This window comes from Rhinoderma darwinii, chromosome 4, assembly GCF_050947455.1.
Source record: "Rhinoderma darwinii isolate aRhiDar2 chromosome 4, aRhiDar2.hap1, whole genome shotgun sequence".
Taxonomy (NCBI): domain Eukaryota; kingdom Metazoa; phylum Chordata; class Amphibia; order Anura; family Rhinodermatidae; genus Rhinoderma; species Rhinoderma darwinii.
In genome coordinates this window covers 379,898,789-379,924,831 of record NC_134690.1, presented here as the reverse complement: position 1 = coordinate 379,924,831, position 26,043 = coordinate 379,898,789, and the positions used below count along the sequence as shown (strand labels likewise).

Sequence of the window (26,043 nt, the reverse complement as noted above, 5' to 3'; positions counted from 1 at the left end):
TGCTGTGTAAAATAACCATTAGCAAGAGGAGTGGAGTCGATACCCACTACCGGGACAGGTTTAGGCAAATCAATCAATGGCATAGCTAGAGACATAGCAAATTCCACAGACATAATATTAGCAGAAGACCCTGAATCCACGAAGGCACTGCCGGTAGCAGACCTACCACCAAAAGAGACCTGAAGGGGAAGCAAGATTTTATTAGGTTTCATCTTTACGGGAAATACCTGTGCGCCCAAGTGACCTCCCCGATGATCACTTAGGCGCGGAAGTTTTCCGGCTGCTTATTCTTACGCCTAGGACAGTTGTTCACTTGATGCTTGTCATCCCCACAGTAGAAGCAGAGATCATTCTTCCTGCGGGACTCTCTACGTTGTTGGGGGGACACGGAGGCCCCGAGTTGCATTGGTTCATCCGAGTTTTCCGCGGAAGAACGAAGCAACGGAACCTCGGGAGGCATCATGGGGGAGTCAGAGGAGAAGGCACAAAAACGTTAAGTCGTCGTTCCCTGAGACGTCGGTCAAGTCCTACCGCTAAAGCCATAACCTGATCTAGGGAGTCAGAAGAGGGATAGCTAACTAGCAGGTCTTTCAGGGCGTTTTCCAATGGGAAAAGAAAATGGTGCAACTGACAGAAATAAGGAGAGTAGGGTAGGTAGGTCTTGTGGACACTGCTTTATTGAACTTTTCTATGTCTTACTTGGACTACGTCTGTAGATTGTTTGTATATCATACCAAAGTTATCAGAATCGGTCAATCTAATATCAGGTCCACCTTGAAGCTTTCCTTACAGAAAAGACAGCTGTCAGTGGAACACCCGATCGGCCAACATCTATCTCTCCTGGGAGGCATTTTAGACTGTCAGCCAACCCCATCAATTATGGAGGGATCCACCAACATTATTCTAATGTGTATGGGCAGTTTAAGAGGTGTTAGGTATGGATTATAGAGTGTATGATGGCGGCCAGAGTCTACACTCCAACATTTAAAAACAGTTTTTATTACATTGTAATTAATTCAACTTTTAAGGAAACGATGACAAAGGCTCTTCATATTCCCCCGGAAATTCCGCATTATCTGGTGTTTCTCATAACCGTTATCACCATTCACTATTCTTATTTAAAAGGTAATAAATGGGCTATTTTGTATAATTGTGTGTACTTGTACTCCGTAAAGTGGTCTCCTGGTGGACATTGAGTACACAGCTACTATTGTCTCCATCTGAAATTAAAGATTAGACCACAGCATTCCCAGCTATAGGGTATGTAAACAATATAGAATGGCGCCGGCATGAGGACGATCAAGAGAGAGCAAATAAAGTCTAGTGCATAGGGAATATTACCTGTATTCATTTTTTAGATGTAGCACTTTATTTTAATTAGGCATTTTCTTATACCTGAAAACAATTAAAATAATGGAATTTAGGCCTAATTTCTGTGACCCCCAAGGTCAGAAAAAAATTAGTTTTCTTTAGGGGTGGCCAGAAGTATGCCAGGGAGAACCCCCCTCCCCCATTCTGTTTCTGCTTTTTTGGCGTCATCCACAAAATAATTTTTTAAAGGCTATGTACACCTTGGTGTCAGTGTGATTAGTGCAACTTTCTAAATAGTCTTTATGAAAAATTTGTTTTACTATTTGAGATACAGCTGCTCTGTATTCTCTACACAGAGCAGCTGTATCTAGTGCTAAAGCCTGCTCCCGTCAGGACTGACGCGTTCAGTGACGGCGGGTCCAGTGACGGCGGGACCTGTGTGTCTCTGACATGCAGTATCTACTTGTAATCTATCACATCTAAGTTCTGACACGCAGGACCCGCTGACACTGAACCCGTCAGGTCCGCGGGACTGACAGATTCAGATCATAGTGAATGATACAACTGCTCTGTATAGAGAATACAAAGCAGCTGTATCTCAAAAAGTAAAAATAATAAAAAATTATTTAGAAAGTTGCATTAATCACACTGACTGAACTTTTTATTAAAAAAAATAAAAAATTGTTCTCCAAAGGTGTACATAACCTTGAAGTCTTAAATTAAATATGTCTGCACAGTACCCAAAATATGCGCCAACATTGACTGCTTACAGTTTCTTGGCAGCTGAAGATGTTCAGAGTGTAGATGCAGCTGTGCTGGATATGTTACACCACTTTTTTTTATAAACTATAAAATGTTGTTGCATTTTTTTTTTTTGTGTGTGTTCTGACCAAGAAAGCCAAGTTATACCGATAATCGCTGTGTGTAAATGACAGTTCTGAATCTTCTGATCATTATTTTTTTACTTTAAAAAAAAAATACATGCAAAATCTGCATCAAAGCTACACTGTGTGAACAAGGCCTATTAGTCACTTGCGTTTCTGCTTTGTGGGTATATTTAGATTACATTTTATTTGTAATGCAGAATGAGTATTGAATGTAACTTTGGCGGCTGTGGCTTCTTTTCCCACTGCCGGTAACCATTTACATGTGTTGAAATTGAATAGGATTTGATCATCTCATATCCCGGCTATTATTAGGGGCTTAGTCGGGGTTGAGGTTCCACACAAAGCAATCTCTAAACATGATCATTTGCTTACACACAATAAATGAGCACAGAAGATTATTCGGAGCTCCGAGGATTATACATTCATTACATTTGTTTTCCTAATTTTTTTTTTTATTGTTTACCAGGCAGCAAGCAGGCAGCTGGCAGAAGTTCTGCTCCATTCCTTAAGTGAGAACTGTTATTGGAGCCCCTTGAAAAGTCCTTTACCAGAACTGATGGTGAACAAATATGAAAGTTCTTTCCCTGACGAGGTCCTTAGTCACAAACCTCAGATCCATTCTGGAGACCAGTAAGAATCTTTTGGTACCACACGCAGTAACTTATTTTATTAAAATTCTATTATATTTGTGTTGTTTTTTGCTAGATCACCTCAATAATACTTAGAATACACTGATGAGCTTTGACAAGACAGCAGCAGTGTTTTTTTTAGGCAAGGCCATGTCTAGGCTGTTTTAAAATGTGAGCCTCCCGCTGGAGGATACGTCAGGAGTATTTCCCGACATGTACCTTCGACAGAAGGTGCCACCGTATGCCACTGTATAGACATATAGTGACTTACGTCACCCATTGTGAAAAAACATAGTTTGCGTATTATACATTTTTTACTGGATGCCTCTAAGAAATTGACTATGTTATTCAATACAGTAAATGCCAAAAGTACACTGTTTTGGCACATGTTAGGTCAATGGGGCTCTATGTTTGGCATATACAATGGGAAGGATCCCGGGCAAAAACTCTGCAAAATACGATTTCTCTGCCTCCCATTGATGTCAATGGGAGGTCAGAGGCGTAAACGCCCGAAGATAGGGCATGTCCCTTCTTTTTCTCGCGAGACGGTTTTTCCGCTCGCGGGAAAAAAAACACCTGCGCCTCCCACTAAAATCAATGGGAGGCATTTTCAGACGTTTTTTTCCACGTAAAAAAACTAGTCAAAAACACTCAGTGTGAACTCCCCCTTAAACTCTAAATGCAGTGTGAATACAGCCTTATATTTAGGCTGGGTTCACACGACCACATTAACGTCCGTAATGGACGGACGTATTTCGGCCGGAGGTCCCGGACCGAACACAGTGCAGGGAGCCGGGCTCCTAGCATCATAGTTATGTACGACGCTAGGAGTCCCCGCCTCTCCGTGGAACCACTGTCCCGTACTGAAAACATGATTACAGTACGGGACAGTTGTCCTGCAGAGAGGCAGGGACTCCTAGCATCGTACATAACTATGATGCTAGGAGCCCGGCTCCCTGCACTGTGTTCGGTCCACTACTTGCGGCCGAAATACGTCCGTCAATTACGGACGTAATTAGTGTGTGTGCACATACCCTAACAGACACAGCTTTCCAGAATGTCAAGGTGACTGAAGGGCAATTATTTACTGATGAATAAAATGCTCTGCAATGTAAATGAGTGCAGCGGACAATTATTACACTTTCAATGGGATTTTATGAATTCCTACTAACTATGGTTTTCAGGGCATGCCACGGTTAATTTTTATGAAAAAAACATTGAAAACCGTGTGTAAGAAAATGTGGTTTTCTGTAGAAACAGTCTAGGAACAGCTTCCCAGAATGGCTTCCTTTCTAAGAGATGAGTAATTTCCGGACCAGCAATGATGTGATTTTCTACCATTACCGCCTCATGTGCACGTATCCTTAGGGTATGTTCACACGGCAGCCTCTGTTACGCCTGAAATTACGGTGCTCCGGCATTTCAGACGTAATGGCAAGTGCAGGCGCTTTTTGCAGCGTCCATTACGGACGTAATTGGAGCTGTTTTTCCATGGAGTCAATGGAAAACGGCTCCAATTACGTCTCAAGAAGTGACAGGCGCCGTCTTTTTACAGCGGCACGTAAAAAAAATGACCGTCGGCACAGTACATCGTAAAGCCCATTCAAATGAATGGGCAGATGTGTGCCGACGCTTTGGAGCCATATTTTCGGACGTAATTCGAGGCTAAAACGCCCGAATTACGTGCGTAAATAGGGTGTGTAAACCCAGCCTTAGAGTAAACCAGTATTTTTGTAGGTTTTCAGTTAGTCCCCTTCAGGAGGAGGAAAACCAAATATCTAGTGCCACTTATCGGGGGACAACTTCCCTGTAAGGCCGCATTCACACGGGCGTTGCGCATCTTGGAAGTGAAAAACGGCAGTTTTTCACGTCCAAGGTGCATCCGTGCTCTGCGCATGGAGGGATGCGTGAAAAAATAGGAATATTTTTTCCCCATGGAGCATTGCCTGTAAGACTCAATATCAGCTGTGTCTCTTTAATGAGAACCAGCCCCCCCCCCCAGCACTAGATCAAAGGCCTCTCACCCTGCAAGCCATTAACACGCCCCTTACTGATGAGGGGCAGAAACCCAGGTCAGGTATTGACGTACAGGGAAGCTGCCCCCGATAGGTGGCACTAGAGAGATGGTTTTCCTCCCCCGAGCACCTGTAAGGTAAATCACCTTGAGCTAATATAATGAGAATTCACCATTGCCATGGTGCAGACTGTTACCAGGTGTTAGGTATGTGATGCCCAGTGAAGGTATTAGGTGGCACATGAATCATGCATGGCTTGTTTTCTGTTACTGGTCTCTCAATGTAACAGTTGTGTAACTTCAGTGTATAACCTAATTCTTCACTTGTCTTTGTTTATAGCCTGTACTGCCCACAGGACAACATCGAGGAGGCTCTCCTGCTTCTTTTGATCAGCGAATCAATGGTAAGCTATTACCAGCCCAACCGATACGACTTTTATACCCTGCGCAAGCTTCATTTAATCATCAACAGAAAGCCAGATGCAATATAATAATCTACATTCAATCTGTAGGTATCAGTAATACATAAATGCCCGTGTAAGCCTACTGCAGTGCAGGTTTATAGGGATAGTCGTTTATCATTGACTCTTTGAACCCACATTGTTCCTGCATTGAGGTGACTCCGTAGGCTTACCTGCAATTTTGAGTAAAACCAGTGATTTTATACTGTGTTGTGCCAAATGACACACTAAACTCTGCTACATCTGCAATTGGTCAACTGTAGTAATGGAAGACTTTAATCCAAAATTAGAGGACTTAATCTATCCTGAAGGTCTTGTTCAGATCAGTCCCAATGCAATCTACATATAGTTACATAGTTACATAGTACGGCTGAAAAAAGACACATGTCCATGAAATATAATTTTTTTTTGTGTACATTGTATTATATACAGTTTTATGTATTTTAGGATATTTGTCATGTGAGTGCAAATGGAACAGTGAAGATTTTGCATGTCACATAACCAGTTCTCTGCTTACAGTATTGGAGCTAGTGTTTTACATGCATGTAATTGAAAAAAGTAATTAAAAAATAGCATAATCTGTTAATCCAGAATATTTGGTAATACACTCCTGTTTCCGGATTAATGGAATTCTACTGTATATGTGCTGATGAGACAAGTGAAGTTGCTATTACAAGCAAATATACCATATTTAAGATGAATTTTTACCCTTGGCTCGTGTCATATCAACTAGTTCAATGATGTACAGATGTAGCCATCTTTATCTTGACTTTTACCACATTAAATACACAGTGGCAAGAACCTTAAACTGGACTTTTTCAATGGCTTTTGTTGTGTGATATCACGCTGCAGCAAGTTATCAGAGTCAAGATAAAGATGACTACATCCGTAGTGATATTCTCTCCGCAGCAATATGCCACTTTGAAGTATGTGACATTAGCAAGATTCACACAATATGGCATAGGGAGTAGATTGTCAGCACTTTCCCCACTATACACAAGCTTCTGTTAGCGGAATCGTCACCTTGGAGATATATTTATAAGCACATATGTTTGCCATACTGTAATATTACATTTAGCAGTGTTTGAATATTTTTGTGCCCGGTAATAGATTACCAAATGTCTCTAGTGTGGCATGTCGCACTGAGCAATCCTGTTTACATGTAACAGATGTGGGAGCAAATGTAACGTTCCTTTCTATGAGGGGGTCTCTAAATAATGATTTCCAATTTATTTATTGTAATTCCTCCTGATTCGCTCATTTTCTCTTTTATTGACTAAATGCAGCAATGTCAACATGGTCCATTGTAACTCTATTGGGTTTGTACGTATCTGCCCATCATCATGGTAAAGTACACTGTGTGGCAAATTAAAGGAACATTTCAGGTAGACAAGATAGACTGATAGACCTAGTGCAGGGTCTGAGGGGGCGGAGCATGACACTGGGATTCTCTCTATTGTGCTCACTGAATCCATATATAATGCTCCGCCCCCTCAGGCCCTGCACTAGACATAACAGTTTTGGCCGGAGCATTCCTTTAATTCAATGCTTACCACCCTTTGCAGTGTGTTTTGCCTACTGTCCTATTCTGAACAAAAAGATCTTGCTGACATATTTTGTTTTTTGTATTATGGACCCGTGGGCTGCCATAACGTGCCTCCGGGAGGCACAGTATTCTTCACTAGGGGCAATGCTTATAGGGGAGACTACTTCTTCAATACAGCACGCGATAAAGCATACTAAAGTTTTCTCTCGCACATTCTGTATGAATTGTATAAAATAGAAGGTACACGGTGCTACAATATGGGTCCATAGATTTCTACAGGTGCCATATTATGGAACCATACAACACGGATCAGTAATACGATAATGTGCATAGGACCTGAAATGGGTTTTTCCACCATAGTCACTTATGACATATCCACCGGATAAATGTCTGATAGCTGGAAAAGTAAGGTCCAATGACATTCAGCGTCGTCACTGGCTGTAGCATGTAGGTGCAGAGTGAATGGAGAATGTACTGGCTCTCTCCATTCAAGTCTATTAGAATTACAGACCAGCCGTGCTCCCTTATCTGGCAGAATAGAGGTCAGGGGACCCTCATTCTCCTGATCGGAAGAGATCTGATAGGTAGAACCTCCACCTATCAGACATTTATGACTGATCCTGTGGATCCCTGATATCAATGTCATACAAAACCTATGGGATAAGTTGTAATGCCTTCGGCAAGCTAGAACTGCTGCTCTCAACATCAGTGCCGCTGTGGCTGAATGGACATGGAACATCACAGCCACGTTCCAAAACCCTTATTAACCTCTTGGTGATATGTGACATAACTGTACGTCACAGTTGCCAAGGGCGAGTATGGAGCGTGCTCCATACTCCATGGGTGTTGGTTGTATGTTACAGCCGACACCTCACTGCAGCGATGGGGATCGGCGATAACTCTGATCGCAGCCGTTTAACCACTTAGATTCCACGGTCAATAGTGACAGCTGTTAAAATGAGGGGGTGGTGACCCACTTTGTTAGCCTATTGCACTCCCCGCCCCCCGCAACGCGATCACGGTATGCCGATGTTTGCCATGACCCCCAGGTCTGCTATCTTTCTGCTCATATTAAGCCCTGATGTCATCTTAGCTCCCAAATTATTTTTTTAAATAAAAAGTTATCAAAAAGTCACACGTACACCAAGATGTTACTAATAAAAACGACAGCTCGCCCCACAAAATACAAAGCTCTCACACCGCTCAATCAATGGAAAAAGTTATGGCTCTCCGAATATGGCGACACAAAACAATAATTTTTTTTCAAATGTTTTTTTCTAGAAACATTTTTTGATATAAATTTGGTATTGCCGCAATCGTATTGCCCGCAGAATAAAGTTAACTTGTAGTTTTTACCGCACAGTAAACGCTGTAAAAACAAAACACATCAAACAATGGACTTTTCCTTTCCACCCTACAAATAATTTTTTTTTTCAGTACATTATACGGTATGTTAAATGGTGCCTTTAAAAAATACAACTAACTCATTCCCTCACATGGATATGTCGACAAAAAAACAAAAAAGTTATGGGAATGTGGGAAAGAAAAAAAGAAGAAAAAAGAAAACTGTCAGTGGCGCCAAAGGATTACACAATGCCTATTCAAATGAATGGGTGTCCATGTAATTTATGGTCGTGCTAAGCCTACTAGAGCCGGAGCTTCTTTTTGCAATGGTTCTCCATTCAGGCTAATAGAGGAGGTTCCAAGTGGGGGACCCTTCTCTATGGGCCCTAAAAAAATTCTGTAGACATGGGTTATCTGGTTGGGACAACCCCTCTGAGTTAAGCCTCTTGAACAGGGCTGCATTATGGCTCTTTACAATCTCGGAGTGGTATGGAGCCATTATTGGGCACCCATAGACTTAGGCTGGATTCACACGAGCACATAACGTCCGTAATGGACAGAACGTATTTCGGCCGCAAGTCCTGGACCGAACACACTGCAGGGAGCCGGGCTCCTAGCATCATACTTATGTACGATGATAGGAGTCCCTGCCTCGCTGCAGGACAACTGTCCCGTACTGAAAACATGTTTTCAGTACGGGACAGTAGTTCCACGGAGAGGCAGGGACTCCTAGCGTCGTACATAACTATGATGCTAGGAGCCCGGCTCCCTGCAGTGTGTTCGGTCCGGGACTTGCGGCCGAAATACGTTCCGTCCATTACGGACCTAACATGGTCGTGTGAATCCAGCCTTAAGCATATACAGGTTTTTTTTTCTGTCTGGATTTCGCTCCATCACCTGCTGAGTTACAGAGATATTCTCCCCTTATTATGTCCTTATACTACTGTCGCACTATCTCCGTTTTGTACCATTTCTTGAATAACACAGGATTTGTTTCTGAATACGGTAATATCCTAATAATTTGTAAGCCTATTACTGGTGTACAAGAATATGCCCTGTTAAACTGTTTCTTATATAACATAATAATCAACACACATAGCAGAGGATTTTCTGGATTAAGGAGCAGAACACTGCTGGATGTTTTCCAGGTAACACAAATTATTTTTATTTGCTGCTTTTTTCATATAGGATTGTCTGTAAGCTGATGCTAAATTCTCCAGAATACAATGTAAGAAACTCTGTAAGAAACATGTTTACACCTAAACCAGTGACTCTTCAACTGTTGGAAAGCCACAGGTTCCAGCATGACCTGACAGCTACAGACTTATTATAATATATGGTATATTTGGCTCTTTGTAACCGTTAATATGGGCATAGTGTTACACTTTATATACGTGTAGTCCATAAAGAATACATACGTAGATCTGTCTATGGAAATATCTGATCACTAAAAAGAGCCTATCTACAGTACCGCAATAGTCCTGGTACCTCAAAGTTAGCACTCCGAGGCCGAATCGTAACACAATGACAAAGATTTATCAAAACAGCCAATCAGATTCCAGATGTTTAAGGTGTATTACGAAGCGTGACCACCATATGTGTTGTTGGTTTATGATATCATATTTTTTAATACTCTTAAACAGTCACTGACAACCTGCGTTTGATATGTTTTATGTTTTATGCTTCATCGCTCACATTTTCATGGAAATTTATATTTGCACCACTTTTCATAAAGGTGTCTAATAAATTGGAAGAGTAGAAATACCAAACCATGTTCAAAAAAGGCAAATAGCTAAGCTCTATACTTTTATGCCATGTTCACATGAAAATCTGTCAGGTAGACATGGCATTAAGAAGAATTTTTCCACCACGTATTTGAAATCTGCGTCGTGAAAAAAAAAAGAAGTGACATTTTACTCCTTGATGAACTCTCCGCATGGCTTCTGAGCGGAAACCTCTTTGTGTAGACAATTGGCAGACCATTGAATGAGGATGATCTGCAAGGGATCGTAACGTTATAAGCTAAACCAACATTAAAGGAACACTCCAGCCAAAGCTGGTTTGCTGTGCTATGCCTAAAGCAAGGTGTGAGTGGGGCATGACACAGTGATTTAAAGAACACTAAGGGCTCTTGCACATGACCGAGTGCCACCGTTTTTCACAGCATCCGAGTGGCTCTTGATAATTTTCACAGACCCATTCACTTCAGTGGGTGAATCGTGAAACATGACTCGCCGATCCGGGGAAAGATAGGACATGTCCTATCTTACCACGGATCACTGACGGGACTCAGGCATCACACACGGTCATGTGCAAGAGCCCATGGACAGAAGTCATTCACCTGCATTAGGCATAACACAACGTATCAGTTTTGCCCAGAGTCTTTCTTGAACATGCAAATACAGTATTTGTACATTTAGAAAATTTTATAACATGGCCGTTACCAAACACCAAGTAATACACATAACAACCTGCACTAAATCTTTAAGACTATCTAAGGCGATTGGTGAATGGCATAAAAAAATAAATAAAAGGAAAGTAATATAAATTAAACACCAACATACATGTACCCGAACATGGTTACCCAAAAAAGTACAAATAGTCCAACAAAACACCCTTATGTCTTCCTAAAATTAGAAACGTTATGACCACTGGGATGCCGACAGGCAATAACAAAAAAAATTCTTCTGGTTCTCAAGGCCAAAATTGCCCATTTTTTTAATGGGTTAATAATGATGAGATATTCTCCTCTGTTGCCCTGGAAAATCCATGAGCAAATTTGACGCTCTTGTTTATGGCATTCCTTGAACTCCGGGGTTCTGGCATAAGACTGTGTGTCTGCTGACAGATTTACAGGGCAACGGCGCAGATGTATCTGCAGCGACCCACGTATATTACCAGAATGCTAAAAGACTCCTTACTTATAGGGGCTGTCTAAGATTAGGTCAGAAATGTGCTCGTAATAGCAAATCAGGCCACTTATCGGTATAAAGTTATAAAATTTTTTGGCCTGTTCTCCTGCATGCCCACAGCAGCATTTCAAAGTTGTAGTTGTGGGTCCGTACGCTGCGGCTCTGCACATTACCCGTCAATTGGTTGATATAGATTTGCCGCTGTGCGAGTATAGCACCATATATCTATTGGAGGATGTGTCATGTGACGATGTATGGAATTCTTTAACCGCAAGCAGGAAGGGGGCACAGCTGGTGGACAGACATATAACTTTATATTGCTAAGTGGCCTCATTTTATAAATAATATATCATCTAATATAAAGTGCTGGTGTATGCAGTATCAGAGTGTCGCTATGTCGCAGTGGTTACAAACATCAACACTGCCTCGCATATTAGTTTTCTTGCTGAATCACGTATATTTAGCATTTCATCGCTTACAAAAACTGCAGCGTCACAGTTCTGTTAGAACAAATGAGTTGATTAAAATTGCTTCCATATATCTTCTAGTTAATCAATAACAAGTTCTTACATTTCATCTGTTACAACAGGCCAACCAAGATGCTGTTATCAGCCGAGCTCCAGACCAGAAGGAAGACCGTGCTGTAAGCCTTCAAAATGCCTCTGCAGTGTACGATCTTCTAAGTATCACAATGGCCAGGAGAGGGCAGTATTCCATGCTGTCTGAGGTACTGTACTCTATTCCAAGAAGATACATCCTTTTCTGTTATATCAGTTCTAGTCTTTCAGGTACACCAGACATATAATATGACATGTTTAAGAGTAAGGTCTCATGCACACAGCAGAGCCACGTGCATAAATGCTGTACGCATACCTCCCAACTTTCAAGTATCACAAAGAGTGACAACCGTTGCGGTGCGCTTAGTGCGCCGCAGCAATTTTTTTTCCTTTAAAACCACGCCTCTAATCCCACCCAATCCCCCCCATACACACCCGGGTCAGCCGACACAGTATCATTCTCCCATAGTGCCTCCCACACAGTATAATACCAAATAGCTGCCACCATACAGTATAATTCCCCCATAGCTGCCACCATACAGTATTATACCCCTATAGATGCACCCATACACTATAAAGCCAACACAGATGCCCCCATACAGTACAATAGTACAATACCCACAGATTCTCCCATGCTGTATAATGCCAACAAAGATGCCCCCATACAGTATATTTCCCACACAGATGCTCCATGCAGTATAATGCCCAAAAAAGTCCCTCATACAGCATAATGCCCCATAGCTGCCCCCATGCAGGATAATCCCCCATAGCTGCCCCATACAGTATGTTAACGCAATCATGGGCCAAAATATATCAGACTGAAATTTGTAATGGGTATGTCAACCGATACCCGCCCTCCAGTGATTTGTCCAGTTTCCAAATCATAGGTGATCGATATATAAATCTCTGAGAGAAAAGATGACATAAGAGACCATGCTTGTATGCTCAAAATCCTTCTCTGATCTTTATTGATCCAAGCAAGTATATAAGTATGATGACAGAAAAGGTGTAGGCTTTGATTTCAGCCAATCATCTAAAATTTAATAATGACTCTGATTCAGCCAATGAGAATATTTCAATGCATTATAATGATATTTCACCCTTCAAGGCCCCAGGTGGCCTGTCCCTTGTTACAGGGGGGAGCAACACTTCAGATACACAAGTTAATGTGTCTCTACTTCTTATCTCACTAGAGAATGGAAACTGCAGATAAGATGGCTGATACACAACATTAAATCATTTAAACAAAACCCTTCTTCAAGGCTGACCCCCTCCCTTATGGTAAACAACGTCATTCACCATTATACCAAGGATGATTGATCTGCTCCTTACAAGAATAATAAAAACATTCAACTCAAGTACACATAACATAGAATTATTTCAAGACAACTGCTGACTTAGATTAATATATTATTATTAGTTTTTATTTATTATTCTCAAGATGGCTCCTTCAGGCCACAAGATGGATTCCAGAAATCCAAAATGGACGCCTACCATACAAGATGGAGTCCATGCAAAATGTCATCTTTTAAACATATTCTAATCGTATAATGCCCCATACAGTATAATGCCCACACAGATGCCCCATAAAGTATAATGCCCCCATAACTGCCCCATGCATTATAATGCCCCATAGCTGCCCATAAAAAACATTTCAGGACATCCACAGGATAGGAGATAAATGTATGATCTCTATGGCTCCGACCACTGTGACACCCAGCAATCACGTGAATGAGGGTCCCTTGTCCCCATTTAAATGGATCGGTGTTCACGCATACGCACTGCCATTCCATTCATGCTCTATGGAACTGACAGAAACAGCCGAGTACAGCGCTGGATAATCGCAGGCATTACCATCAGTTTTATAGCTTGTTTGCAAAAACATCTGTACACTGATCTGTAACTTCAAATTAAGATTTGGCTTATACTGATGAATTCTGAGGACAGTTTTCAGTTTAGGTTTTCATTCTTGCCTTAAGATGATAAAGGCTATGTACACCGTTTATTTTTTCAAATAAAAATGTGTACACAGGATCTAGCCGTTACCGATCACATTTAAGTTTTAAGTTCATAACTTAGATGTGATCGGTTGTCACGTCGGGTATGTGGACCCACTGGGCCGTACCACCTTGATGGTATGGCAGCTGGCCAACAGGACACGACACAGTCTATAGTTCGTATAGTATACCTGTGATAGCTCAGACAGTTACAAGACAGGCTCGGCTGGGACTAGGCAGCAGGCAGGCGCCAGGCGTGGCGCAGCAGGACAGGCATGGTACACAGCACAGCACAACTTCAGCTCAAAACGGCACTTGACCAGGATAGTACCGGATACAGGTAGCAGGAATGGGGAACACTGGGAAGTGGAAAACACTTAGAAGACCATTTGCACAGACATACTAGGATAACGACAACAAGGCTCAGGCATGGCAGGAAGGGGCTGGGCCCTTCTTATAGTCCAGGGTTCTCTGGGAGCAATCAGCTCAATCTCCCACTTGTGTGCGACCTGGCTCCTTGTCTAGACAGACCACGCTATGGCACCCTGGTGGTCACTGTGGAATAGGACGGCCGCATGTGCAGACATCTCTGGAGAGAGGCGCGTCGACTGGATGGAATGAGTTCGTGGTCAGCGACCACAGACTTTACATCGGTAACAGTTGGATCCTGCGTGTCAGAGAAACGCTGACACTGAATCCGTCAGTCCCACTCACATGACGGATACAGGTTTCAGTGCAAGATTCAGCTGCTCTGTATACAGGATACAATGCAGATGAATCTGATAAAGTAAAATTGATTTTTGATAAAAAGTAATTAAAAAATTGCACCAATCACACTGATACACATTTTTATAAAAAATAATTTAAAAAAAAATCGTTTTCAAAGATGTACATAACCTTTAATGCTTTTGCAAGGGAGGATGTGAAGGCTATGCAAAGAAGAGTGTCTGATCCTGGCTACAGAATTCTTCATACTGAATGCCATGACATCTCAGGTTAAATACAGAACACCTTCAACACTTGGTCTCTTTTCCTCCTTTCCCCTTAAATCCTGCACTACTCTTCAACAGAGGTGGATCTCGTGACAGACCTTACTGGACACCTTGGGTCAGATTTACTAGTACTGTCCTAAACTAAGACAGGATAAAACTAAACCAGAAACCGCCAAATTTATCACAATAGCATGCACTGTATGATAAATTTGGCACAACTCGCTAGACGTGTTAGACACTTTTTTTTCTTTTTTACACCACCTCTTGGCTGGCCTTAATCACGGCTCACGATTTGAGCACAGCCGACTGCCGCGGGCCGCATTTTGAACAAATTGAAAAGTAGGACATGCTTCATAATTCCCGGCACGGAGACCTAGCCGTAGCGATAAGGAAAGGTGTCCACGGCCAATGGAACCGGTCGGGTCCGTAATTGCTGAGTTTTTTTTGGGGCCTTGCACCAGTAATGCGCACCAAAAGAATGGCACACATCACAAATAAATTTGGCACATTTTCTTGACACTTTTTTTTAACTGCAGAGAGGTGCAAAAAGTGACTGAAGCACATAATACATTTGGCACACACAATGTACGCCAGTTTTGTAGCGCAATTTCTGCCACCTTTTGCCTTGTAAATCTCCTCCTTGGGATATCCTGGGAAATATGGGACATTTGTCAAATAATCTAAGTGCTTTATGTGCCGAGTTTGCCAGGCCAGCTCACTTGGTGGTCTCTAGACCAGAGCTACTCTATTTTTTATGAGGAGATATGAATAAAGTGTATGGAGGTGACACATTTCCAGGCTCGGGGATCTTGCTTTTCTTGAGCGTCACAAATATTCTTTAAATCTCTGCCACTTCTTAAGTATTTACGGGTTTTTGTCTGCCTCTGGAAGTAAACAAGTGTTTGCATCCACTATAGCAGAGATGTTAAAAATGGTGAAAAATGTAAACATAAGGTATATTAGAAATTAGTAGGATTTCATATTATACAGTGATTAAAGGGTTATTCCAGTCACCGAAAGTGATGACATATCGCTAGTTCATATCATCACTTTTTGATTGGGTTCCTGTGTGTCGGAAACCTTCAGATCCTTAGATTGAAGGGGCCGCAGCGGTAAAGATTTCTACGTTTTTCCCTGGACAGCGGCACTCCCAGACACTGGCTGTGTAGGGGGCTGCAGCATGGCGTCATTCACTTTAATGGAGTTATGCTGCAGTTCCCTGCACAGCGGGTGGCCAGGAGCGCTACTCAGGATAGGTGGGGGTCTCAAAAGTCTGAAAACTCATTTAAAGAGGCTCTGTCACCAGATTTTGCAACCCCTATCTGCTATTGCAGCAGATAGGCGCTGCAATGTAGATTACAGTAACGTTTTTATTTTTTAAAAACAAGCATTTTTGGCCAAGTTATGACCATTTTTGTAGTTATGCAAATGAGGCTTACAAAAGTCCAAGTGGGTGTGTTTAAAAGTAAAAGTCCAAGTGGGCGTGTATTATGTGCGTACATCGGGGCGTTTTTACTACTTTTACTAGCTGGGCGTTCTGATGAGAAGTATCATCCACTTCTCTTCAGAACGCCCAGCTTCTGCCAGATCACGCTGTGACATCACTCACAGGTCCTGCATCGTGTCAGACGAGCGAGGACACATCGGCACCAGAGGCTTCAGTTGATTCTGCAGCAGCATCAGCGTTTGCAGGTAAGTAGCTACATCTACTTACCTGCTAACGCCGATGCTGCTGCAGAATCAACTGAAGCCTCTGGTGCCGATGTGTCCTCGCTCGTCTGACACGATGCAGGACCTGTGAGTGACGTCACAGCAGTGATCTGGCAGAAGCTGGGCGTTCTGAAGAGAAGTGGATGATACTTCTCGTCAGAGCGCCCAGCTAGTAAAAGTATTAAAAACGCCCCGATGTACGCACATAATACACGCCCACTTGGACTTTTACTTTTAAACACACCCACTTGGACTTTTGCAAGCCTCATTTGCATAACTACAAAAATGGTCATAACTTGGCCAAAAATGCTTGTTTTTTAAAAATAAAGACGTTACTGTAATCTACATTGCAGCGCCGATCTGCTGCAATAGCTGATAGGGGTTGCAAAATCTGGTGACAGAGCCTCTTTAAGTCCATTTCCTCAGGAGGAGAGCCAATGACCATTTACGACCATAAAGCCAAAATCACACACACACAGTTTTGATGCAATTTTTAAATTAGGTTTTTGAGCCAAAGCCAGAAGTGAATTCATAAGGAAGGAAAGGTATAAAGGAAAGACTGATGCATCGCCTTTCTTTCGTGTTCTCTTCTGTGTTTGGCTCAAAAAACAGAGCCAAAAACTGCATCACAATTGCATGTGTGATCCTGGCCTTAGGGTGTATCCACACATGCTACCACCAGTAATGTGCAATGCATTTTTAATGCTAATTATCTTGTTTTTTCTTTTCAGTTTTGGCTGCACAGTAATTACAAATGAAACAAGTTAAACACATATATGACCTATAATAACTGCGCTGGCCAAAAACCACTTTGTGGTAAAACCCCACACAGTTTTGCCTTAGGGCATGTTCAGATGTGGCTGATTTGCTGTGGATTTGCGTTGCGGATACCGCTTCAATTTTCGGGACAATACATGTGGATGGGGGTTTTCAAACCCCCATCCACATGTATCGGAGAAAATCTGCAGTGAAAGAGGGGCATGTGGTGGATTTTCAATTCTGCAGAATGCTCAGTCTGTTGCGGAGAATCACCTGATTTTCACTGCGGATTTGAGCCTTTTCAATGCAGAAGCTGAAACCTCTTGCAAATCGGGCGCTAAATACGCAATAAATCTGCATGTTTCATGTGCAAATTTTGACGCAATCCGTTTAGAAATTTGTTGCAAAATCGGCAGCGGAAATTGTCTGCCACGTCTAAACATGCCCTTATGCTTCTTGTACACGCGGCACGCAACCAGTGTGTTCCAGCATGTGTCAAGTCACTCCTATGCATTCTAAGGGTATGTGCACACGACCTTTTTTCAGACGTAATGGAGGCGTTTTACGTCTCGAATTACGCCTGAAAAGATGGCTCCAATACGTCAGAAAACATCTGCCTATTGCTTGCAATGAGTCTTACGATGTTCTGTGCACACGAGCTGTAATTTTACACGTCGCTGTCAAAAGACGGCGCGTAAAATTACACCCGCGTCAAAGAAGTGCAGGACACTTCTTGGGACGTAATTGGAGTCGTTTTTCATTGACTCCAATGAAAACCAGCTCCAATTACGTCCGTAAAAGATGCCATGAAAAACGCGTGCACTTTTAAAAACTTCTGAAATTCAGGAGCTGTTTTCTCCTGAAAACAGCTCCGTAATTTCAGACATATTTGGCGTTGTCGTGTGAACATACCCTAATACGTAGAGGCACATAGTAAAGATATCAGCTCTAATAAAAAAAATTACTAAAAAGAAGTAAAAACATAGCAAATAGTGATGTCCGTGTATTATGACGATGTTAGATTTTAACTTGAAACATTCTATAATATTTATTCTCCTTGTCTTCCAGTGTTTGGAGAGAGCTATGAAATTTGCATTTGGAGAATTTCATCTGTGGTACCAGTTGGCATTATCCATGATATCTTGTGGCAAGGTAAAGTTGTCCGTTCTCGTATAAGCTGAGTGTTATGTTTGCAAAAATTGTATCTTTTTTAATATTCCGAATGTGAACTGAGCCTTACACAGATATTGGCATGTTTCGATTCAATACTAGATCGTAAATGGCTTTGTCATATTTGCAAAAACGTCAGCGACAACCGCATAGAAAAATTCCTTTGTTCGGCCTTAACTGACCTGAACTAAGCACGGGGGGAGGGGTAAGGAAACTGTTTGTAGAATGCAACTAGACTGGAGATGATGAGACCATACTCCCCCAGCTCGTGTCATGCAGCGCCCCCTCTTCCTCCTCTCTCAGCCAAGTGCTTCATATACTGCAATGGCCACAATGATATATGAAGTTATATAATAATTTTTTGTATTACCAGGGAGACATTGTTCCGCTCACTTGTTTATAAAGTGATTCTGTGATTTTACAGAGTGCAGCTATTCCACTAAGGCCCTATTTACACGACAGGGATTCCCTGCCAATTGACGGTCCTTCAAAAAAACTGCTGTCACACGTTCGCAGTAGGGACAATAGACTTCAAATGGGTCTATTCACACGACCGATTTTTTGACAACCCGGTAAACCGGACCATCACAAAATGGAACGTGCCCTGTTTTGGCCCATTCTCCCGGTCGAACGGCTCCCATAGAAGTCTATGGGGCCGAGTAAAACACAGCTGCCACTTGGATGTGAACCGAGTGACGGCCGTGCTTTCTGCCGCTCGTTCGCTCTCTTCTCCTCACAGTGCGCAGTGCATGTGAGGAGGAGGAGGAGATTTCTCTGCTCCCTGCAGGAGTGGAATCCTAATCACCAGCCACAGTGTTGCCAAAGCTGTGGCCGGGAATTCCGCTCCAGGAGAAGTCCCTGACTTCACTGTCCATATATGGACAGTGACGTCAAGGACCTCTCCTGGAGCGGTCCCCTAATTCCGAAGTGGAATCCCCGGCCACAATGGCCGGAGATTCCGCTCCAGGAGAAGTTCCTGACTTCACTATCCTTATATGGACAGTGACGTCAGGGACCTAAAGCGGAATCCCCGGCCACAGCGGCCGACGCTGTGGCCGGTGATTCCACTCCCTTAGAAGTCCCAGACTTCACTGTCCATATATGGACAGTGACGTCAGGGACTTCTCCTGCGGCGGAATCCCCGTTCACAGCCTTCCCGACACAGCTGTGGCCCCTGATTCTGCTCCAGGAGAAGTCACTGTCAATATATGGACAGTGAAGTCTGGGACTTCTCCTGGAGCGGAATCACCTCCCGACGCGCCTCTGTGGCCAGGAATTCCGCTTCAGGAGCAGGGGACCGCAGTGTGGCATTATCTGTAGAGGCCAGTTTCTGGCATTATCTACAGGGCGGCTGTGGCATTATCTACAATGGGGCTGTGTGGCATAAAAAATGGACAAATTTAATTTATCCGTTTTTAAAACGGACAGGGAAAAAAACTGATGCAAAACGGGTCAAAATCGGGCGTTGAAAATAGAAACACGGCCCGGAACGGAAACGGAACGGATGCAAAATGGCCGAGAAAAACAGACCAACATGGCCGTTTTTATCGGCCGACACTCGGACCCTGTCGTGTGAATAGAGCTAAGACATTATAAAAGTATGTCCTTCATAACAAACATCAGTGCTGAAAGTTGTAGAAACCGCGTTTCTAGTTTTTTTTACTGGAAGAAATAAAAATAAATCACTTTTATGTCTAAAGTTACGTTACAGCTGATGTGCTATGTGAAGTTTGTATTTCCTCGTGGGTGAAATTTGAGACAAAACTGAAACTGAGCTGTATCTCAAAATACCGCGATTGCTATTTGATGTCACTTTGCCAAGTGTTGGCCTATTGCACTCTCATTAACTGAACATGACACAATGAATCATTTGATGTCATATCATCCACTGCAGGGTTTAAATAACTCCCCACAAATAACAGTTCCGCAGGAATCCAATACACCCATGTTCTCATAAATTATGTTATCCTGGAATCAGGATTGCTACAGTCGTCACATCAGATTTGACAAAAAGACAATGAAAACCAGCGCTCCTCCAGCGAATAAAACGGAGATTTTTGGACAAGGGACCATAACTGCCTAATGTTCCTAATTTGCATTGACAGTGGAGTTTTTTTTAATGTAGAAGAACAAGTATGTTTGTAGGACAAGAGAAGCTCTTTGGCCCCTGCAGAATATGGGACACCCTATAAATGTATAGACTGTCTCTTATCTAAAGAATAAAAATCGCTCAGCATCCTTTATATTACTCATTATTTATTGTTTATCTTTTGAACCAGGAATTCCTAAAAAACAACATGATGTAGTTTAAATGTTATTTGGCAAAAAAAAAAAAAAAAAGAACATATATATTAGTCCTTCTCAATGAATTAGGCAGGGTTCCCACAGCCGTCTACCAGGAAGTTTTAGAGCACTTCATGCTTCCCTCTGCTGACAAGCTTTATGGAGATGCTGATTTCATTTTCCAGCAGGACTTGGCACCTGCACACACTGTCAAAAGTACCAACACCTGGTGTAATAACCACAGGATCACTGTACTTGATTGGCCAGCAAATTCGCCTGTCCTAAACCCTAAAGAGAGTCTATGAGGTATTGTCAAGAGGAAGATGAGACGCCAGACCCAACAATGCAGACGAGCTGAAGGCCGCTATCAAAGCAACCTGGGCATCCATAATACCTCAGCAGTGCCACAGGCTGATCACCTCCATGCCACGCCGCATTGATAACCCCTCAGCAGTGCCACAGGATGATCGCCTCCATGCCACGCCGCATTGATAACACCTCAGCAGTGCCACAGGCTGATCGCCTCCATGCCACGCCACATTGATAACACCTCAGCAGTGCCACAGGGTGATCGCCTCCATGCCACGCCGCATTGATAACACCTCAGCAGTGCCACAGGCTGATCGCCTCCATGCCACGCCACATTGATAACACCTCAGCAGTGCCACAGGCTGATCGCCTCCATGCCACGCCGCATTGATAACACCTCAGCAGTGCCACAGGCTCATCGCCTCCATGCCACGCCGCATTGATAACACCTCAGCAGTGCCACCGGATGATCGCCTCCATGCCATGCCGCATTGATGCAGTAATTCACTCAAAAGGAGCCGCGACCAAGTATTGAGCGCATATACTGTACATACTTTTCAGTAGGCCAACATTTCGGTATTAAAAATCATTTTTGAAATTGGGCTTATATAATATTCTAATTTTCTGAGACACAAAATTTTGGGTTTTCATTAACTGTTACCATAATCATCAACATTAAAAGAAAAAAGTGCTGGAAATAGATCCCTCTGTGTGTAATGAATCTATATAATATATGAGTTTCACTTTTTGAATTGAATTACTGAAATAAACTTTTTGATGATATTCTAATTCATTGAGAAGGACTAGTGCATATATATATTGTTCGACCATAATATTAAAACCACCTGCCTAATATTGTGTAGGTCCCCCTTACGCACCCAAAACAGCTCTGACCTGTCAAGTCATGGACTGCTCAAGAGGTTAGCAACAGATTTTTTAAGTCCTGTAAGTTTCGAGGTGGGACCTCCATGGATCGGACTTGCTTTTCCAGCACATCCCACAGATGCTCCACCAGATTGAGATCTGGTGAATTTGGAGGCCATGTCAACACCTTGAACTCTTTGTCATGTTCCTCAAACCATTCCTGAACAATTTGTGCAGTGTGGCAGCGCATTATCCTTCTGAAAGACGCCACTGCCGTTAGGGAGTATTGTTGTGGGATTGGTCCAAATGGGTTTGCATTTTCTTCACCGATTGATGGTTTTCACTTTACCTGTCAGTGGTTTTAATTTTATGGCTGAACAGTGTATATGTATAGTGTTATTTATTTAGGTTCATTCCTGTATATAGCTCAGAGAGCAACTCCTCAGTACTAATATTTCTAGGCTCTAGATGTAATGCTAAATTGTATGAGTGCCTCCACCTTGCTGTTTAAATCTAGATGATGCCATAAAAAAGCAGGCGGACTCACAGAGAGACATCACGTTGTTTGATAGAATAGGAGCATAGCAACATTTCCCTTCCCTTATAAGTGGGAATACCTTATTCATAACTATTAGTCAGAGAAGAGCGCGTGGAGGAACCAGCAGATCCACAGCGGTGCACAACCTTATTTGCCACATTTTCAGATTATATCACTACCAAGGACCGTAGTAAAACTTAAAGGGGTATTCTCATGCCAGAAATGTTTGATAGGGTGGGGTCCCACTTTTGGGTCTTCTACCTATCAGGAGGATGGGGGTCCCCTGCTCCCCAGTTTTGAACAATAGAGAGGAGGAGACGAGGTGGCCGCGCGTAAATACGGGTATCTCAATTATAGGTTATGGGAGTTACGAAAATAATCAAGCGTTTCACAACTTCCATAAACTACAATGGAGAGTCGCACTTATGCGCAGCCACCCCTCCTCCTCATCTCTTCCTCTCTACCGAACAAAATATCTGCCCATTTAAATGTATTATGCATAAGGAATCATGTATTACTAATCCATAAAACCACTAAGTTATATAGAGCCGTAATAGGGCACCAATAGACTTATTTGGGGCCCTGCTTTATTGCTGTATTCCTTTGATTTCATACAGATGCATATGGAGGATTTACAAGGAAAAAAAGTCTGGCATGTTCCATTTGATGCCATATTACCGAGCTATAACCCCATACAATAACCCCATAGCACAACGCTGTACATAACACCATACGGGGGGCACATGGAGTATCTATAGCTCCGTAGTACAGTGCCACAGGGACTTCGTGGGCCTCAAGCAGCCTCCTGTATAAAGACCCAATGAGACCTTCAGGGGGCTTTTAAATGTTCCTTTCGCAGTCTGAAAATGATACACTGACTGACGGTTTTGTACATAAAATTATTGAGCAGCATTTGTTAACTAGAAGACTGCGAAACACTTCACGTCTTAGACCTACGTGTAACATATACACCTGACTTATTCGTTAAACGTAGGCTGACGGATGCCTTAACAGTGGCATCTGTCACTGAGTTTATTGCTATACGTTAAACCTATATGTCATGACCTTGTTCATGAAGTATATGTTAAATGAATTCCATTATAGTTTATGGTTGACGTCCTCCATTATTAGGCATCCGTTTAATGCATACCTCACCCATAAACCTTAATGGTATCTGTTTAACGTATACATAATGAAAGGCTGTTTAAAAGCCCATGATGTATATATTAAACGTATAACTGCGGCGTATGGCATACAGTTGCATACGTCACCCTTCCCCATGTATGCCGCACGTTATATGTTATATTCGCGGGGTCCCTCTTTATGGAAAAATGTAGTCTACTACGCTATTCCATACTCCCAAAAAAAGGTATATAGATGTATACTGGCCTGACGGAAGCCAAAAGGACACGTTTATCGTGTACGTCTGGTGCTTTATCCCATGTACACACTAGTAGTAGGGCCTAAGCCTGAGATGACAGCAGTGATGAAACAGGTACCACGCCTGAGTGACTTACTCAAGTATGTAAACACTTTTATTAGTTGTATTATGCCGCTCGGTATTACACAGGGTTTGATATCGCATCTTCATGTTTGGATTAACTCCTTGCTCTTTTAATGTGTATTGAATAATTAGCTTCCCTTTAAACCACATAATCCCATTTGCTTTCCCAGCTCATACATTTGTCTGGGAACTAGTGAAATGGTTTTGAAAATTGATCTGAGCTGGAAATAGTCAAAGCCTTGTAAGGATAAGAGGGGATTCCTTATGCTCCACGATCCCCCTCTGTGCAGTATTTCATATGCAGTCCCAAAGGATTCCTGTCGTAGTCTCTGCAATGCGTCATCCTGCTCTTGGAAGCCAGGCCATACAGCGCGCTTCATATCTACCGATGAAAGTATTAGGACAGGATGTAATCACTCATAATAAAATCCAGCGGGTGAAGAGACAGGAGAATTTCAACTTTGCCCTTTGTGTCTACGTGTACATTCAGAATCCCACACAACTGTCAGCCCCCTGCTGTTACCATTATTTCATTGCTGTGAAACTGGATCCTGCTGGCTTTATTAGTACTGCATGGATGGGCCATGTATGTCCCATGGTAAAGGGCGGAAGACATTTTGGGGGCAGATGCATTATGGGCCTTGGCATTCTTGCTGGCAAATTACATGAGACACACCTAGACATGGTAACACAAGCGCCACCCAACCCTCAAAACACACATACTAAAAACATAACTAATAAATAAAGACCAAGAGACAATTCAGATGGAATAAAATGGCCGCGGTATTTATTAAGGGGTTAGATAATAAATAGAATAAATAAATATTAAACTTGTAATAAATACCAAATATTTTAATAAATATTAAAAACCAATAAATATTATACCAATAATTCATGACCTTGTCCACCCATAAACTGGGCGACTAACCCCCCACTAACAAGATACCGTGACAACACAAGGGAGGGGGGGCGGGGCGATAATGATCCTCTTCTTCATCCAACTGGGACGGGCAGCAGACCACTCCAAAACCTGGGAATATATATTCAAAATTCCCGCCGTTTTACCAAAAGGAAGCAATGAAAACACCGGTTTTTCTGCCACATAAAGAATTTTCCAGAACCTGTGCGTGCCAAGACCAAGTGGGGGAGGGGGCACCGCTGACCTGAACTTGACCTTCTACAGGTTTTTGTAGCAACTCGCGTTTTTCGCTGCGTATTATACGCCCGTTTTTGGAGCTGTTTTTCAATGGAGTCAATGAAAAACGCCTCCAAAAACGTCCCAAGAAGTGACATGCACTTCTTTTTCGCGGGCGTATTTTTGTAGGCATATTAGGGGCGTTTTTTCAGGCGTAATTCGAGGCGTAAAACGTCCGAATTACGTCTGAAAACACTGCGTGTGAACATACCCTTACATATTTTGTTATTTTAGCACATCCCCTGCCTCCAGACAGTTTTTTAAATGTCCCGGACAACCCCTTTAAGAATAATAAAATGCTAAACAATGAAAGCTTTGGGTTTGTTTGAGGCAACAATACATAAACTAACAGGTTACACAAGAAAGTGTCTTAGGCCTGATTCAGACGAACATGTCCATTTTGCGTCAAAAAAAACGGACTGTATTTCCGTTCCATGCGGTATCCGTGTGCTTTCTGTGTGGTATCAGTGTTCCTTTGGTGGTGTTTTTTTTTTCTTCATCATTTCTTTAACTACTGGTGCGTGAAAAACACAGACAGCGCACAGATGTCATCTGTGTGCTGTCCGTATTTTTCACGCACCCATTGACTTCAATAGGGGAGTTTCGCAAAAACGCACCAAAATAGTACATCCAGTGAGTTTCACACAACGGACACGCGCTGCATGAAAAATCCCGCATGTGGGAATATCCCCATTGATTTGCATGGGTCAGTGTGCGGTCGGTTATTTCAACGGACAGCACACGGACGTAATTGACTGAATTAGTCCTCAGTTGCAACATTAAGATCCAACCTCCACCCTTAAAGGGGTTAATATCTTCTAAATATGTATCTCCAGTGGCTGCTAATTTTACCAAGATCTCTGATGGAATACAGACGTCTATAAACATGGCAGCCTCTGCGGACTAAAGTGAAGAAACATGATTGTGTCAATTGTGCCTCCTGCCAAGTTTACTTGTGTGGAAATATCTCTGAAGACACAGTTAGATCAGTGGAAACTATAGCAGCCACTCAGTTCCTTGTAACCACAGGGACTAAAGTCTTCTATTTGAAACGTCCACCC

The 26,043-nt window shown here is 42.5% G+C and overlaps 1 protein-coding gene across 1 annotated transcript in view; it reads left to right on the top strand.

Moving 5' to 3' along the window:
* The window catches only part of TTC7A (tetratricopeptide repeat domain 7A), a 293,419-nt gene that overhangs the window by 71,469 nt on the left and 195,907 nt on the right, over positions 1–26,043 (top strand). The window contains exons 7-10 of the mRNA XM_075863204.1: positions 2,665–2,828; positions 5,182–5,245; positions 11,694–11,831; positions 18,188–18,271. Of these exons, the coding sequence (XP_075719319.1) occupies positions 2,665–2,828; positions 5,182–5,245; positions 11,694–11,831; positions 18,188–18,271 (450 nt within the window). The remainder of the gene's footprint in view (positions 1–2,664; positions 2,829–5,181; positions 5,246–11,693; positions 11,832–18,187; positions 18,272–26,043) is intronic.